General features: G+C 39.1%; 1 protein-coding gene across 1 annotated transcript in view; it reads left to right on the top strand.

Annotated features, from left to right (window-relative positions):
* Positions 1-425: 425 nt before the first annotated feature.
* The window catches only part of PTPRR (protein tyrosine phosphatase receptor type R), a 69,030-nt gene continuing 50,165 nt past the window's right edge, over positions 426-19,290 (top strand). Inside the window, exons 1-4 of the mRNA XM_066319171.1 lie at positions 426-533; positions 3,686-3,841; positions 11,386-11,496; positions 15,643-15,905. Of these exons, the coding sequence (XP_066175268.1) occupies positions 429-533; positions 3,686-3,841; positions 11,386-11,496; positions 15,643-15,905 (635 nt within the window). The 5' untranslated portion in view covers positions 426-428. The remainder of the gene's footprint in view (positions 534-3,685; positions 3,842-11,385; positions 11,497-15,642; positions 15,906-19,290) is intronic.

Raw genomic sequence — 19,290 nt, 5'->3', positions numbered from 1 at the left:
CATTCTTCACCTTCAGGGAAATATGCTAAGACATATTCCAATATTCCAAAAGAATCTTCATTGTGCAAATCAACATCTCATTCTTTAAGGATGCATTGATGTTTAATGCTTGCCTTTCATTTCTAAGATAGTAATTGTGTTATCTTTAACACTGTGACTTGTCCAAGGAATTAAGTCAAAACCATCTGGAGCCCATTCTGAGTGTACTTGGGTAAAGGTGGTACTTTGCTAATGAATACCATTTAAAGTACTTAAATGTACCTTTGGACTTATTATGTGTTGTGATGCACATAGATTACACAGATTATTGTTACAGGAAGAAAACCCAACAACAATTAGTGAAAAGCCCCAGAGATCAGTCATCTTGAGAACTAAATGTCTTGGGCAAGGAGTTCATTTGAACTGATTTTGTTTTTCAGACACTGCAAATGGATGTAAACAAGCTGAATATCACATTGCTTCGGATATTTCGCCAAGGAGTAGCAGCAGCACTGGGACTGTTACCTCAGCAAGTTCATATCAACAGACTCATTGTAAGTACCAAAAGACCGTGTGTATTAAAGTGTACCTATTTATTTAAATTTTCTTAAATTTATTTTCCTGTCACTATGGAAGAGTGCAATTAAATAGGACAGAAAAATACTTATTCCATTTCTTCAACTGCACTACAGAGAAACAGATCCCAATTAAAAAATCATTTCAATTTTCCTTTGAAAGACACCATTCTCAGGTACGTCAGATAAATCTCTTTATTGTCTTTTCATAAGCAGATTGCTTATCCCTTAGTTTTCATTCCAGTGCAATTCTTTTTCATGTTCACACCTCATAAATGTTTTGTTTCTTGAAGGTTGAATACTGCTCAAAAAATACATGTGATTCATCCTTTCAAAGGCATCTTTATCCTCAGACTTTCCATTAGTAAATTAAATGTCATCTACAGTATTAATATTCATGCTTTGTTATTCTGCTATAATTATCTGTCCTCAGAAATTATCTTGTAGACTACAGTTCCTATTGGCAAAAGATGGCGATAAATTTGCTTCTAGCAAAAATACTTTTTTAATCAACTGTCATTGTGTGCTTTTTTTGTGTATGTGTACTTAACACTGTTGTCTTTTCATGACAATTCTACCATGAAGCAGGAAAACCCAACATCATGTGTGTATTGCTAGCCTTCAATTCACTTTGCAGACCGAAGAAGAGTCTTTTTTTATTCTACGTGCAAGTTGAATATTAGGGAAGAAAACTGACAGGTTCAGCATAAAAGTATTTTCTGCCTTGAAAGCTTGATAGGATTGTATACATCAAAAAGGATTATAAAACTCCTTCTAGTAATGTCTCTGTGAGAAAAGATCTCACAAAAATACAGTGAGAAAGATCAATAGAAATGCACTGCAGCCTTTTTCATGTTCTTCAGGAATCTCACTCATTCATGACAAGCAATGCTAAATTTCATTTGTCCCATGAATTGTCCAGAATGAAAGATTTAAAGACATATTCAGAGAAAAGCACAATCAAATGAGAAAGGTTTTGGAGGCTGAGATGTGTATTTCAACATATTGAATCACTTAGTAGCTTTCTTATTATGTTCTTTGGAAATTATGTAAATAAACAGAATAAATATGCTGTTTATTTTCCTACTGGCTCCACCTTTTGCTTTCTCCTGTCATTTATGATTTAAGGGAAGAGATCATGTCATTTTGCACCTGCATATAGGCCAGAATACATTAACTACTGTTATTTAATTAGTCTTTTCAACACCTGTAAAAGTTCTTCTATGAGTCAGTATTTCAGTGATACAAGAAAGCATGCAAACTTTCCCCTATTTGCTCTAAAAATCACACAGTCAAAATTCATAAGGAAGACAAATACATCTTAGAAGACCTTATTACCAGTTTTCATCCTTCTGACACAAGACATTTCCTCTCACGCTGAGTGTTGCAACAGGTAGAGCACATCAAAATTCATCTTGCCTTATTTCAGTGTAGTCTAAACTACTCATCTAGGCTCCCTGTAAAAGCTGTAGAGAGGATGGTAACTGCAGGAGAAGAGGCATTGAGATCCATCTTGATTTTATTAGGATGGATTAAATAACTCTAGAGATGCCAGTCCCTCTGTGCTGACTTTCGAAGATAGACAACTGAAGTGAGATGAGGTGACTCACTCTCAAGTGAGCAACTCTCAAAAGTGGTCAGGAGTTTGGAATCCAGGATGTGGATGGGCACAGGAGGAGCAGATAGCCTGCTAACCTCTTACATGTAACAACACACAGTGTGCCAGGAAATATTAACTCAGTATTTCCAGTGTCTCCTTAACCTTTCCAATACATCATCCTGCCATAAAGGTCCTTTATGGGATAGAGAAACTGGTAAACTGGTAAACAGTGGAGGCACGAAACACTGGCAATGCTGCACACCCACCAAGCCTTACCTGGTGCCTGTGACCTGCACGCAGCTGCAGTCCCCTTCCCAAGTCAGAGACTGAGTACAGCCACAGCATCAAATCAGATTCTTCAGTTCCCACCAGTAGTCAGTGTCCTTACCATTCTTATTGAGCAGATGGAAAAGCAGCACATTTGAGAGCACAGAGGACAGATTTAGGGCAAACATGTTTGAAAGAGTTCCTTTTTTTGCAGCTCTGTTTTGAATGCAAGGAGTATTTTATGCAAAGGTACTTTAAGAATAGCAAAAGATGTCTTTTTCTTCACTTCAGTAGAGATAGTGATGCACATTCAAGGGGATGGGAAGGAAGCTGGGGAAATCAGGATTATCCCAGTTTGAACTGATCTCTCCCATCCCATAATGATGAATAGCAAATGACTAGACTGGTGAGGTTCTTGCCTGCCCAGACAGCAATGCAAGGAGCAGCTCCATGCCTAACATATATGCAGAATCCCCCAGATCTGGACTCTACTCCACGATGTCAGCTACATTGGCCATAGCCCTGGGGAGCCAGGGTTTCTACATCCTCTTTGGATGTCAGAGCTGTTTCATGTGCTGTTCAAGTCTATCACGTCAGAGAAACTCTCTTTCCTTTTGCTACCTTGAAACCGAGTGGACATCACTGACATATCTAATACAGAACCTCTTAGGCTGCTAGGACTCCATCAAAGACACTAGGGCAAAAATGAATAGATAGGGGAGTGGATATTCTCAGGTTACCCATTAGGTGTTAACAAAACTTCCCTGGTCCTTTAATTTTGTTGGACCATATTAAGTTGCACTGCTGTCAACTACAAGGACTTCACTGTGGTATGTGTCTGCAATGTGTTGACAAGGGACTAGAAAGTAATGGCCAAATATCACAGCATTATACTAAGCATTCCTATTTCAGCTCAGCTCAGATGCACTATCTGCTAAAATCCCTGCTGGCACATTGCCATTGACCCCATCCCATGGCTCCTCCTATCACTGTGTTACATTGATTTTTTAATGATACTAGACTCAGGAAAAGTCTGCCTTGTCAATATTGATTGAAACAAAGCACACATGCCCACGCTTAGGATTTGCATTTTCTTCCACAGTCTGCTGGGATTTACAGAGACAGGCAAAAGGTATGCTGTTCTCACTGAGCGGGTAGCAACCTTTATATGCTTTTTTCTTAGTAACTATTGTTGCAATCTACAGACATTAGAGATTATCTAATGTCAGATCCTGCCTATGATTTTGCGCTTTTTTTTCCCTAGGGGAAGAAGAACTGTGTGGAATTGTTTGTGTCCCCACTGAACAGGAAGCCAGGAATTTCTGAGGCGCTCCCATCGGAAGAAGTGCTGCGCTCCCTCAATATCAACATTTTGCATCAAAGTTTATCCCAGTTTGGAATAACAGAGGTCTCCCCTGAGGTTGGTTATCAGTTTTCTAACCTGTATTATTGTGATATAGATTAGGCACTTATGTCCTTGGTGGTTTTCCAGATGAGGTTCTCAAGCATGAGGCAGAAAATGTATAGGCTAAGATAGCATCACTGCTATAAGGCAATTACCATGGAATCCTAGAATAGGATGGCTAGGAAAGGACTTTAAAGATCACCTAGTTCCAACACCTCTGCCACGGACTGTTGCACCTTCTACTAGACCAGACTGCTCAGAGCCCCATCCAACTAGCTCTGTTATATTACTTTAGTAATACTTTATTAGCACTATTATTTGTTCATTTACTCTTTACTATCTGGGTCCTCCTTGCACAGATGAGCTACCAATGAAATCAGAATTTAGATTCTAGGAACGCACTAAATGCCTTAAAGGAATTATGCATAAGAAATTCAAGTCTGTTAATGGGGGTAGGCAGATGAAACAATTTCAACAGAGACATAAATGGAATGCAGATATTAGGTGTCTCCATTACTACCCATGTAACTTTTGTCTCACATGATTTTGAAAAACTGAATCTGTACATTACATCCATGCTTCTTTTTATTTTCAGGATTGGCAAGAGGTTTATTTTCTTTATGTGCTCCAAAAAGAGGGTAAAAATAAAACTTGTAGTTATTTTTTGTATGACTTCATCCATTTTTTGAAAGAAAAACAAAAAAATCCACTTCAAAGCAGAGATTACATTGTCATCTCCACAGCTTGTCTGAGACAGTGTCAGTGAGATGGACATCTAATTCTGGGCTGCCCATTTAAACTGTGCCCAGAAAATGAAAGAAAGCAGAAGCCTTAAGGGCAAAAGGCCAGTGAGCTCATGGACATGGCCACATCACACTGCATTTTATTTAGTGCCTTACCTGAAGCCCTTATGTACATATAATGACTCTCAGAATACAGTTCAGGGCCAAATCCCTTCAATCATGTTGACAAGAATGAAAATTTTAAGTGGAAGCTCTCAATTTGGCAGAGGAGGTGTCCATATCCAAAAAAGTGGGAAAAAATTAAATACTCTGATGAGCTGTGTTTCTCTCTATGTGTACAAAGTTCCTGGAGTTTTTTATATCCAAAGCTGTGTTTGAGCCATTGGGCTGTTATGCCTACCTGCATTTCCACTGATTAGAAATAGTTTTGCTCATTTTAAATATTCTAAGAATCTAGATGTCTTTTTTACAAAAAATGAAATATAAACCAAGGCAATTCATGTTCTATTACAACAACCTGCAGCACTATCAAATTTCAGATTCTCAAGTTTTAGTTGTTCTAATACAAAACATAGCAAAGCAGTGGTTTTCAAATGTCAAATCAAGTCTTTATATCATCCATAAGCAATCTGAGTGAAGCTTCCTTTAGGTCAGAATTTCCTTTGTATCTGAGGCACATGAGTCTGACAGTTGGGATAGAGACAATTATCTATTCCTAGTACTTCAGTTACAAAAAACACTTCAGGTAGACATGGGGCAAGAACTTATATGAATAATAGATGAACAGAGAAATGTCATCAAGCTATGAAGCGATGCTGGAAAAAAGCCAAGCATTGAAATCAAGAGCTCTCTTGAGTTAGATATATTGCAATAATCTGGAGTGCTCAGATATTTGTATTTTCTTGCTGGAAAAAAATATAGATAATCATTTAAACAGGATTGTTAGAATGAAAGCTGTGCAGTCTCTAATTCCTAATACTGTTGAAGACACAGGAGATTATTTTAATATTTCAAGTGATAGCAGATTATACAGCTAAGGCACTGATCCTGAAAAATAATGCATCTTTATACTAATAGGTATTCCTTATGGATCTCAATAAGTAGTTTAATGCGTAAGACTACATAGAAAACAACATCTAAAAACCAGCAACCTATAATCTTTACTTGGTCAGCTACTAATCACTTATTTTCCCCCAACTTGCTCTAAGAAGAAATTGTTCCAAACAAAGGAACAGCAAACCAAAACAAAACAGATAAACCTTTGAAGGAAAGTATAGCTATACAAAGCATTACATAGCCTTGACCTATTCTTTTACCCATTGTAAAATGCTCTGTGTGTGTGTACTCCTGAGCTATTAACCTGATTAAATCATGAGCTAAAATTGTACATTCTTCTACCAGAAGTATGCTTCACAACCAGTATTGTATGTGCATTGTCATGTATCTGTGCACAAAGGAGGCATTACTCTCATCATTCTAGGTGGGTGGCTGACACAGAGGTGTTAGGGCTGGAATTTGTCTCCTTTTTCAGCTGTATTTCGGCAAGAGCTGCCTAAGGCTGCAAAGTCTACTGGCTCTCTCTCTCCCTCTCCAGTAAACAAAAAGAGATATGTTTGACAGGCAGTTTGTCCTATCTGTGAGACACCTCTCCTAAGATTGCTTGGTTGACCCTTTTTAACAATGTTTAATGTAAACTAAACCCCCAGAGGTTAATGCTGTGGAAGATTAGCCTGTCCAAAGAAATTTTACCAAGATTATGTAGGAAAACCCACATAGAAAACTGCTCTCCTCAAAGTCCCAGCCCATACTATACCATAAACAGCAAAAGTCCCAGTGGATGTCAGTACCTGGAACTACATTTCCATTCAATTACAGAAATAATTTGCTTGTTCACATCTGCTGATGCATTGATCATTGGTTGATCTATTTTTAAGTAAATTGCCTGTCTCAAAATTATATCCCAGTTTCTTATTCTGCCGTAGCTGAAAGAGAAATTTCCTTATATGTTTTTCTGTAGGAGCAACTGGAATACTTTTACTGTCTGGTGTAGAATGAAACACGCACCAGTGGGAATGTGTAAATTTAAAGGAGTCCAGGAGGACTTCAGAGGCCCAGAACAATGTCTGTATCTTTCATATCTCCTTGATTTTCCAATTGCTTATCATAGTTGTAGCATTTGCTCTTCTATTGTGGTCTAAAGTTTGTGTCTGAAGTGGGATTTCAGATTGAGTTCTGCTCAATGGGATGTACCATAGTCAGGAGCAGACTTCTCCAGACCAAAGTGCGAAACTGGTGCTAGATGGTAGGACTAAATTCAGTGATAATGGTGTGGGAATCCTGGTTTCTAATGTCTTTAAATTGCTTGGATTAAAATAAAATACTACTGGATTTCAGAATTTACTAGAAGAGAATTTGAAGTGGTTTCAGATGTCAAAAATTACTGAAGTTACAGTAAATAAAATAAGGGTTACTATGTTTTGAGAACTAAGCTAACTGCCAGCTGGAAATGTGTCACTGAAGGAGAAATTTCCAGAGTTCATACCAGTATTATGCAATCCCAAAATCTAGCATTAGAAATCCTTGCACAAAGAGGTTGCCTTTGAAGTATGCAATATTAACATATTAGAGAAGAAATCAAAGGAAGCAATCATGCACTAAGAGTATACAGAAACTGGAAGTTGCTGTAAGGACTAGTGATCAAAACTATTATCTTAGAAATTACAACAGCCTGGATTGACAGAGGCACCTGGGAACAATGCAGAGCACAAGGACATGCTCCTGTGATCAGGCAAGGCAGCTGTAGTGTGACACCTGCACGGCTGCACCCAGAGCACCCAACAGGAACAGGAGCCCTGCAGGCTGCCAGTGCGGATATAGAATCACAGCACTTCATCACACATGTGTCTAAGTTAGAGCTTTTGGGGAGACTGTAATGGGAGCCTGGTTAAGTGGCTATTATCCAGTGTCCTGTGAGCCTGAGAGGTCCCATACATTCCTACATGTTTTCACTGGAGGTGGAAGTCATTTCTTGGCAGAGTTTCCTAATGTGCCTTAGCTAACATAGTTAAAACAGCAGAAAAACACAAAGCTATTAAGTGTGAACTTCCATGAACCCTTTTTGATCTTGAGTTCTACCCCCAGCTCTCTGTAAGCTTTTCTCTGGGCTCAGAACTACAGCTTGCTATGCTCTCATTAGTGTTCCAACCCAAGGGACTAATTGGGGTTAACTGTCCCAGTTTGCAAATTCACCTATTTTCCTCTGAAAATTTACCTTTTTCTGGCAGGTCCTGATACTGGAGCAGAATCTTTCAGTCACAGATTTTACAGTGACTACTTCAGGTCAATGTCTCTCTTGTTATTATCAAAAGCTGGCTGCTCATTTTACTTGCTTGCACAAATACTCCACTATTTTTCCACAGTGAGACCATAAAAGCCAGAGTGGATTTTTAGTGTCTTAAAAAAATGTTTCTAAAAAAACACATATGTTTCAGTTCAGCAGATACCCTTGTGTGCAAGCACTCTTTGGTAAAATTAGTGATTGAATGGCATTGTAAGAATATATTTGATTCTTCTGCACATTGAATTATGCTGAATTCAAACAGTTGAAATTAACCTGGCTCATTCTGCCTGAAAAACTGGCCTTATTGAAGACTTATTAGGGAACAGAAATACTAGGAAATTATACCTTCTTCCCTGTATGCTCTAGGATTTGAAGCTCCCTGAGCTACTGGAGTTCCTTTGCCATTCCATCTGCTCTGATATTCCACCCCCCACTCCTTTATTAGCTGCAGATCTTTGCAAATTAGACTGAGTATATCCTCCAGCCTATTCCTCAAAAACTATCTGAAGGACAAGAATCCTCTTGTTTTTGCCTTGCATTTGGCCATCCTATTAGCTTTTTTGCTGGGCGTCTGCAATTTGTAGTGAGCATGGCAGTTGCTATCCCTCTTATCAGTTTTCCCAGACAAAGGAACAAAGTTCTGAATGAGGAGCATTGACATTTCGAAAAGCAATTCCTTATCGTTGGTGCAAGATGACTCAGTTACTGGAGGTCACAGCTTCTTCTGTCATTAGCAAGCAGCTTAAGCAATTATTTTGCTCTCTACCAATTAGATGTGGAAGAGATATTTCCTTGAGTAGGTGGAGGTACTACTGAAGTATTTTAAAATGGTGTGTCAAGTAAGTCTAAGTTGTGGTATACTTTGTTTACTCTTTTTACAGCATTTGTTAATATTCTTTGAACATTATTGTTAGAAAGACAAATCAGGCAAAGACATGTCCTGAACACATGTAACAGTAGACAGACATCATAGAGATTCATTCTCTGAAAGTCTTCTCTTTTAATTCTCTTCACTCTGTTATGTGTATGAAGTCTGTTATAAAAATATTTTTAAAGTTTTGTGACATTAATGAATTAAAGTTTATTTAAGTCTCATGCACTGTGACTAAAAATCCTATTTGCTCTTCATTTTCTTTTTAGTGTATTTGTCCTTTCAGTAATGAGGTATTAAACCACCCCATTTACTCACAAAATGTCAGCATGGCCAATTCTCCTTTAGCTCCTGCTTTTTATCTAAATTTCTTCCTGAGAGATAGGAGACATCAGAAAGCCATCAGGTAACCCACTCAGGGTCAAACATTGAGTTTACAGCTAGCAGGCCACAGCTGCAGCTGCTGCTGTCACCATGGGATTCCCATGAAACTCAACAGGAGCAGTCTTGGATGTGGAGCAGCTGTAGGTTTGGGCTCTGAGCCAGTATTGGGACCCAAGTCCTGTGCCATGAGCACAGCAGAATGATCTTGCTGTGCTGAGGTAGCAGATTGCATAGAGAGCTGTGCTCCGCTACAGAGGCAGCAGTATTTGAAGATGTCTAGGAAGAATTTTTGCAGAAATATTCGGCAAGATTTCCAGCTTCCCTTTGAAAGCTCTGGGTTTAAGTTGCTAATTAAACATCAAACTGACACTTAATAAGCCTTTTAAACTGTCAATACCTGCAATATTTTAAAGCGCAGACCATGAAACGATTCATGATTACACACACACAAATGTACTAATATTACAAGATTGGTTTCTGTAGTTGTGCTGAAGGATTTCCGTTCTGGCCCCCAGAACTATTACTTCCAAGAAAACTCTTCTTTATTATGCTTTCAGTTCTAAAGCTGTTAACTTTCAGTTACACACAAGCATTTCTTCAAGCAAATCTCAGTAAATTAGCCATGCTACCAAATTCCTCTCTAAATGTTTGCGGTTTGGTGGCAGTTGTATCTGTGAATTGTCTTGCATTGTCCTGACTTTTCAAAACAAGCAGGACATAATCTTGTGGTGAAAGGAGGACCATGAAAAAAACTATATCAAGATGCAGCACCCAGCATTTTTGTCAGCCTGTTCTCTACCTCAGGCCATGATCTCCCACTCCTCAGGAAGCTTTCCCATAATAATTCATCATCATCCAGACTTGCTGTTTGGGAGGCTGAAGAGGCTTGGCTTTGGGATGCTTTGCCTTTTTGGAAGACAAAGGCTTGATACATTAGCTGTGCAAAAGAGCAGGCTAATGGGTGGCTAAGCAGACCCTGGGGCGTGATGTACCCATGTAAAGTGTTAGAGCATCCCTGCACTTATACAGACCCATTGAGCAGCCACTCATTGTTTTATGGAGGAACTCTTCTCTCTGTGATAAACTGCCAGTCGTCTTAGACAACATACCGAGAGGAAAAAAGGCCACACTGGAATGGGAAGACAACTTAGCAGTTCAACAAGAGATTTATTTAAAGCCATTAGAGAATTTCAGGGAGAGGGAAACACGAAGAGCTTGACCATTTACAATGGAAACCAGAATTTTTGAAAGTTGGTTTTACTCAGTCTGAGAACTGTACTGAAAAGATACAATTAAGAAAATAAAAGCAAGTAGCTGAAAATTGGAAGGGCACTGTCTACTGAACTGTGGTCTCAGAAACATCAGACAACATACTTTATTCTAAGTGATATATTGCAATTAGACCGAGGATACATGTAGTTTGTTTCTGCTACAAAATCTCTGTTTGAAAACATAGTGAAATTCTGGTAATTTAATAGTCCAACCAAGTCCCAGTGTTGCAGTAAAGACAAAAATAAATGCTTTTACAATCATTATTTCATAATCCCCAGGAGTTCTGGAAATTTTAGTGTGCACAGCTGTTTCAGAAATGTTCTATCAGCAGGAAGCCAAAAATCATGAGATTAGGCGTGATCAGAATTATAGATAGACAGATAATGAGATTATTTTCAGCAAAATCAATGTTTTTTATGTATGTGTGTGTAATCTAGAGGTGACAGTGTGAGGGCTTCCCAGCTCATGAAGGCAAACCACCAAGTCACCTGCTCTTTGTTCCATGTCAGGTGTAAACACTGGGAAGGCTGGGCTCTGGGTGCTGGGGCTGGAGATAAGCACTGGGAAGAAAGAGGCAGGGCAAGCACTTCCCAAAGCCCATGTGGGAGCTCAGCCCTTTGACCTGAGGAGCCAGGTGGTTTCCAAGAAAGGCACTGTGTGTCCTGTTTGCTTTACCTTCAAGCAGCTGGCTGGTGGAGAGTTCTGTCGGCAGGCACGAGGGCCAGAGATCCCCGTGTGGCACTAGGAGCGCAGGGTGGCCGTGCTCCATGGACTGGGCGTGGGCACGGGGTGCTGATAGCAGCGTTCAAAGTCATGCCATGGGCTGTGGAATTGCAATGTTGACAAAGCTGAGGAGCGTGATTAATGCCCAGTCAGAGCTATTTAATCTGCACCTGCCACTCTGTAATTTTTTTTTCTCTTTCTCTTTCTGTTTCATTTCTTAAAAAAGAAAAATGTTTTGCAAGGCCAGCATGAAGCAGACAAAATCTGGAGCAAAGAAGGATTTTATGCAGTTGTCATATTTCTCAGCATCTTTGTCATTCTAGTGACTTGTTTAATGGTAAGTTTCCCTTTTACCTTTATTTTGTTTTTTATTTCATGTTTTTATTAGTCTGAAGGATGGGAACATTCTTTACATGACAGGTGTTTTCTCAAGTCTGTTAGAAACTCAACTCCAAGGTAAGACCTGGTCACTCTCATAATGCTGGGAAACCACAGTTTGAAGAATCACATTTCTTGATGTATTTTGAGTTGAATGAAGAATGTAACTTGAAAGAAGCTGAAGAAATAAATAAGAGGTTCTTAAATCTATAGGGTAACCATGTAGGGACATGAGTGATGACTTCTCAACTTTCTTAGGTCACAGGATCCCTGAAGTCCTCTTACCTGCCTTTATTTCAGTTTTAATGGATAGTAAAAGCAACACCATATTGATAGAATGTTGTCAGTCCATAGTTGTTACAGTGTGTGTTGGTATTTGTGTATCAAATACATAAATTTTAAAGTGAAGTAACTAGTAAGTACATGAAGGAGTAATCATATTTTTGAGGAACTTTGCCATTCACGTTGTATGAGTTCAGAGGCCAGGTTTCTGAGCATTAGGCACAACTCTAATATGTTGAATATGAGATGTGCAATGGTCACACAGAAGATGTACAGCAGTACACCACCAATGACTTCTGTAGTGTAATTTTAACATTTTTATCCAATGTTGTATCGTATATGTTTTCCTTCTTAAAATTGTGTGGTACTTCTGTGGTGCACACATGTAAGTGTTAACTGAATTCTCTAACAATTACCAGAATTTATGAACACACAGTATCTTGGAGTCTTTGGAGATATTTTGCTCTCAAACGCATTTTATTTTCTTTAAGTGCTTACAACCTTAAGATAGAAAGCATATTTAATCTCAAGTTATTAAAAACTGTTCACATATATACAAATGTTCACAAAAAATTGTATTAAAATGGAATTTAATTTTTTAATGTCTCCCGAAGAATTGGAAAGCACTAATTTTATCACAGGAAATTGTTGCTTTATTTAATTTCTACTTTTTTGTTGTCTCCATCTCTCCATACCATTCCACGCAAAAAGAGAAGGGTAACTCTAGAAATCACTTATTCTCTACTTTCTATTTTGGAGAAGAGATATTTTGGTGATTACTGACCAAAATATGGAAGGGTATAGGAAATGCTGGCTGTCTTTGTCCTGGTACCAGTCAGTATTTTCATTAATGATCTGGAATGCATCAACAGTATTGTAAACATTCTGTATGACAGTAGCAGAACTTCCAATATTCTTAGGGTGTCAGAGAAAAGATGGGAAAGAACAAGAATTCTGTTTGGCAGGGATGAGAGCTCTAATCATGTGCATCAGTATAATGTAGGAAACATGTGGCAAAACAACAGTTCTGCAGGAAAAGTTCCAGCAGTATCACAGAACAGTATCACAGAAGTAGATAAGCAGATAAGCAACATCAATGTTGCAAAACCCCACTTCTTATCCTGAGATATATAAACGAGGATATGATCTCTAAGTTCTGAATTGAGCTCCACTATGGTAATTATTTGGTTGTAGCATCATGTCTTACTAATTTTCTGTTGTCTCTCTCTACCACATTTATGAAAAGTTTCAGGCAGTTATAGAAGGAATAAGACTCAAGAGTGATCAGAGACACAGAGGACATAAAATAATCTAGTGTATTTGTGACAGGGAAAGGAGCAAGCAGAAACACTATAGTTCTCAAACATGGGAAGATTTCAAAGGCTGTCATAAGGAAGGGAATAATATTTTCTCCATTGGTCATTGGAAAAGATGAAAATTTTTCACAGGATGATTTGATATTGCAAAATCTTGCAATATTACAATATTGCAATATTACAACTCTTGCTGTTACAAGATCTTTGCTATTGCATGTGTCACTAGACCCTGGATTGCATTGCTTGGGGAAGCTTGGGAGTTTTCACCCATTAAGGTTTTAGGCAAACATCTGTCAGAAATAGTTTGGGTGTAGCTGAAGTTAGGGCGGAGGTCAATACTAGTAGACTCCTTGAATTCCTTCCAAATGGAATTGCTGTTATGCTGTGGTCTTTTCTGCAGGCATTCCCCTTTCTGTTCCTCTCAGGTCCAACCTACATCTTAATGTGTGCTACTGTTTAAATTGTGCAAATGGACACTGTCTCAGATTTTGCCAGGACCTGATAATACATGGGGTATGTGCAATCTGTAAAACTAACAAACAGCTCGTGTTGGTTTTTGTTCCATTTAATGTGTGTCAGATTTAGCGGATTGGGTTGGTCGCTATATTTTTGGCCACTTCTGGTTTTAATACTTTACCTAGAATCCATGAATACTGTTATAGCCCTGTAACACTTTCTGTAACACTTTCTGATACATATATAAGATTTTTCTGAGGAAAAGTGTTAGTGCTTACACCAATATTTGTTAGATTTTTTCCAGTTTCTGCTAGGGTCATGCTATCTTTTTTCCCCTTGGGTCTAATAATAGATTATTAAATAGTATATGAAATAATACTTGTGCAGATTTTAGAAGTCAAAACCATAATTTCTTGGGTCCCCAAGAAGTGAAACTGTGTAAAAATGTACTAGTGACAAGAAGATATGGTGAACATTGTCATGGCCATGAATAGCTGAGCTATTTATCTGCTAGTAATCAGAAACAAATTAGATGAAAGCACTCACTGGAGGAAAAGACAGTTAAAATATTTCAAGTCCCTCTTTTGTCTTTACTGATCCCAGTGCCTTGCTTCAAAGTAGGGCTGTTCTTCCTGCAAAATTATGGCAAAGAGATCTTATCCATGCAATTCTAAACCCTTCAGAATGAGCAGATGGTTTACCTAGCTAAATCTTGTTTAACGTGTGTATTGCTAATGACATTAGGTCAGTTCCCGGCTAAACCTTTAATGCTGGTCCTTGAAAAAAACAAACCCATCAGATATGTCCAGTCATCACTGGAAAGCTAGGAAGTGATCAATCTTTGTGTGGTGCTAGCAGGGCAACTGCTATCAAAGAGCTTCTGACTTGCAGAGGAAAAATATCCTGGTCTAAGTTTTGTCTTACTCAAGGATCCAAATCAAATGCTTTACAGGAGCAGATAAAGCAAAGTGGAAAGTACAAGGGTATCTGCAGACACCTTCAAAAAGCTGCATAAGTGCCTTCCATCTCTACATGCAATATTTACAGTTCTCATAAATTTCATAGCTTGTAAGGCATATTTTGAAAATGAAACAGCTATGGCTCTGAAATTGCTTTTTGCATTGCCCTCCAAAGAAATAAGATGTGTTAAACAGGTGTAACATGAGTACCTCTGGAGTGACATTACTGAGCACAAGCTACCTGCCTGCCTTCACCAAGTCATGGTTCGTCAACATCAGTGTAGAGTTTGATGGAAGAAGATCAGTACAACTTCTGCTTTTGTTGCATGTATCTGATGTCCACATTCATGAGCAATAGGTGGATAGATAATCCTGGTATTACAGTGTGTTCAGAAGTCAATTTCTTGGTGATTGTAAAGCACACTTTTCTGAGCAGATGGTTAATTAACTTTATAGGCCACACGTCACTTCAGCTTTATTTCAGAATAGTTAATGTTTCTCTGAGGTATTGGAGCCTATCCCTACCTGGAGAAGTATTTCAGAGTAATAACAGCCTACTATTACCAAAGTGACCTAGTCAAGTTACTATGTTCAGCCATCAGCTTCATGCCAGATGAGTAAGGGTTTTTAAGAACATCTGCTCTAAAACAAGTTGAGGCTGTTGTAATTAGAGACTTCTATCTGGCTAAGTCATAAACATCTATTTTTTTTGTTTTGTTCCATTATCTCTCTTGTGTTAAAATGCTTAAAATTTCTTCTACAGTTACTCTATTTATCAGTATTTCCTTCTTCACAATGTCTTCTGAAACTAATTTCCATTCTATGTTATTTGCTCTTTTACCTGGTGCAAGTATTACGAATAAGTTCTGACTCACAGTGAGAGCTGTTAAAATCCCTACTGCCCATGTGTACGCTCTGCAGTTTATGTAATGGAAATATTTATCTTGTTGTGGGAAATGCTGTGTAACACAACTTGTGACTTACCTTCTAGGAATGAATGCCACGTGTAGCAATCTTATCCAGCATTTGCGATACCTTCCTTGCCTTGTTTACCAGGCAATTGAGAGGGAGCTGTCCTCTTTATTTCTGTAGGTTCTGTACAGATTAAAGGAGAAGATCCAGTTGTCACTAAGGCAAGAGAAGGAAAAGAAGCAGGAGATCCACCTCTCACCCCTTCCTCTGCAGACATCTCAGACTGAGTATAAGACCACCAACAGCATGGTCCAGCCTCAACAGGCTCCAAAGGTTATCAATGTTGTAGTGGACCCACAAGGACAATGTGTTCCTGAGCTCAAAGCTCCCCTGTGTGCCAGTCCATCTCCTTTCAGAATGAAACCTGTGGGACTCCAGGAAAGGTAGGATGGTGCCTGCTGTACTCAGGATTTATTCTACTTTTTTATACTTACGCTTCATGGTTTCATATATTTCTCTTCTGTCAATGAATGGGAGACTTTACCATATGGATATCTGAGAAGTGGGATTTTGGTGTGTTAACATCTATCTCACAGGCATTCTCTCCTTTCCTTTTCTTTACATGTGACCAAAGAGTCAGGTCATATGAAAATGTTCAGGTTTGGGCTGAGATTAGCTGCATTAGTGGCATTCTTTTTTGCTGATTGTATTATTCCCGTTTCCAGCAATTACTCCAAAGAAATAATTTTTTTCATTTTTCATTGTTTTTTGCCTGTTTTGATCCTGGAGATCCTGGAAGAGAGTTCAAGGGCTGGTTATTTAATGTCAGCAAAGGACATTCTTATTCCCAGAGAGTCCTTAGCACTTGGAAAATGTAGAAATATTTACACCAACTGAATGCATTTAGCAATCTCATACAGTATTTCTATTGTCATCTTCAGAGAAATTTTCTTCTTAAATGCAGGGTTTTTATCCATAATGGTCAGGATACAGTGCAAAGTCAACAGGCTTTACAAAAAGGAGGAAGTGATGAGTAATGAAACCAACTCTTGTGTGCTGTTCCCCAGAAATACTTGCGCACCAAACCCTGCCACTCAATGTACCTTTTAAAAACCAGGCCAATGCTCTTTTTATAAAACCAGTTATTCTTCCCACAGGAGAATGCACATTGACATCTGTCTCTCCTCTGTTAGAAACCTGTATAATTTCTTGTCTGATGGCTGCAGGCTGCTTTCATAAAGCATCAGTGCTCTGAATAGCTCACGTAGCATGCAGCTGTGCAACTGAACTCTCCTGCCCTGGCGCAGACAATAAATGAAAAAACAGACGCCATGCGGAGACCAAGCAGAGCTCATCTGGGAGGACTCTCAGCTGAGCTGTAACCCTGATTCAGCTTGAACCATGGGGATTTCAATGACAGAGATTTTAATCAATGGATTTTATGACGGACAGAGCTTGGGGAGGGGGATTGATTCTTCTGCGAGTGAAAGAGGCTTAAAGGCAGAACTGTCATAATATATGTAATGATATCACTGCAGAAAAAAAAAAAAGGAATGGAGGAAGCAAGTATATACATTTTGATAGTTTCATTCCACAGACCCTAAAATAAAGCCCACAAGTATGGGAATCACATAGCTAGTTTATAATACTTCATACCTAACTTAGCATATGCAATAGTTGAGAGGGACTGAGGGAAAGGAATTTTGTACTTAAGGAGTAACTTTTCCATTTCTCAAACAAAGAAAGAAAAAACAATTGATTTAGGATATTAATTTCCACCATAGATAGGAACTCTGCATTTAATTCTCCTAAATCTAATTGCATCCTTTGGAAGACAAAATTCTGAATCAGGTATGACAGAATAGAGAGCTGAGATACAAAGAGAAAACTAAACCTGATGTTTGACCAAATAAACCAGACATTTAGGTTATTACTAAGGAAAAAGAGGTTGAAGGAATTAAGCACTTCAGTTTCCACATTGAAAGAACACTAATAGACCATTGTGAAAAAGTGAAATCCACTGTGATAACATCCCATTGTGCAGTTCTTTTTTGTCATGTTTAACACAGTTAGACTCTATCAGCCCAAATCCAGTCCTGAGAAATGGTGGCTTAAGTTTATTTCAAGCTCAGAGTACAAGTCCAGGGATACGAGGGAGAGAACTTCAGGGAATAGTTTACCTTCTGTTCCTCTGACATAAACATCTATTATTATATGTATTTCTTATTTATTTACCATAACCTTTACTATGAACAAATTTCTATGCATTCTAACACAGCAGTGTTGGAAGCAAAAATAATAATGCACTGACACATTCTGCCTCAGATTTTATCTAGTGACTAGGTAAGTGGGCAGTTTAAAAGTCCTCTCCACCTTTCTGGCCGAAAAAACCCTTGCACCAGGCAGCCTTGGGCCATCCTCATTACGTGTGGGAGAAGTCGACCTTACAGCATGGATTTGCACACTGCAACGAGCAGCAAACCATGCTCAAAACAGTCTGATGGCAGCTCCTCTTCTGTTACTATGGAATGAAGCAAGCCTGGAAGCCCCATCCTGCTTATGGCACAGCTTTGGGGCACCCTTTCAATAGTTTTTGCTATGCTGATTTTGGTTTCTGCCAGGGAAGAAGCTCTTGGCAGGCTAGAGTGGATATGGGGGCTCCTTGACAAACTTAGCATGGAGATTCCTTTGGTCACATGGCTTGATAGTGTTTCCTGAGCATTATTTTCTAACTATCCAGACTACTCCCCAGTTTGATTCTTTAAGAGTGATCTGTAATCATGAAATGCCTTGTATGATCCAGACCAAACTGTCCCTGGTTTGAGCCATGGTTCATTGATTTCTCTTTGAGCAGACAATGAGCTGTGCATAGCCATCTAGATGGGAAGTTTGTGACAATCTCTCTGAAGGATGGGACAGAATAGCTGGATAATGCAACCTAGTGATCTAGTTGAAGATGCCCCTACTCATTGCAGAGGGGCTTAAAGCCTTCTAGACCAAACTATTTCATGATTCTGTGCCTGCCTCTCAAGCTCTCTGTGCTTTGCACACTAGGTGCTGCTTTAAGGAATATACCCTTAACAGGACAAGGAGTAATAATTTTAAACTAAAGGAGGGCACATTTAGATTAGCTATAAGGAAGAAGTTTTTTTGCAATGAGAATGAAACACTGACACAGTGTGCCCAAAGAGGTGGCAGATGCCCCATCCCTGGAAACATTAATGGTCAGGTTGGAAAGGGCTGTGAGCAACCTGATCTAATTGAAGCTGTCTCTGCTCATGGCAGGGGAATGGGACGCCATGACCTTTAAAGGTCCCTGCCATCCCAAACTATTCTATGATTCTATGATCTAAATGCAAAAATATAGTGGAACTGAGTTTTCACAAAGCACCACATTAGCCTCTGGCTCCCTGAACTTTTCCATTTCTATTTGGAATAGCACTGGCCAGTACAGAGGCAAGCAAATTGTTAGTGGACTACTGTGTAAGGATCAAAATATTTCTGGGAGTTTGTCCAGCTTCTTAAAACGTATTGTGCTTCTGAATACTAGAGCCGAGTCCACGAACATATTTTTTTGTGTATCTGGAAATGCTCTTACTCAGCTATTTCTGTAAGACACAGCTTCCCAGCAGATTATTTGCACTATCAAATGTGTGGGATGCGGCGGTTTTTACGCCACATCGGCACACGCGGCGGTGGCCGGTGCCTTGCTGGATGCGGCTGTGCCAGAGTGCGGGGAGAGTGACACCTAGAGCCGGCAGGCAGCACTGTGATCCCTTAGCTGTAGCTCTTGGAGCAGGGGAGGGGGTCACACACTCAGGATATTAA

Source organism: Sylvia atricapilla, chromosome 5, assembly GCF_009819655.1.
Source record: "Sylvia atricapilla isolate bSylAtr1 chromosome 5, bSylAtr1.pri, whole genome shotgun sequence".
Classification (NCBI taxonomy): Eukaryota; Metazoa; Chordata; class Aves; order Passeriformes; family Sylviidae; genus Sylvia; species Sylvia atricapilla.
Note: the sequence above shows the minus strand (reverse complement) of the source record. Positions and strands in the feature narration are given on the sequence as shown.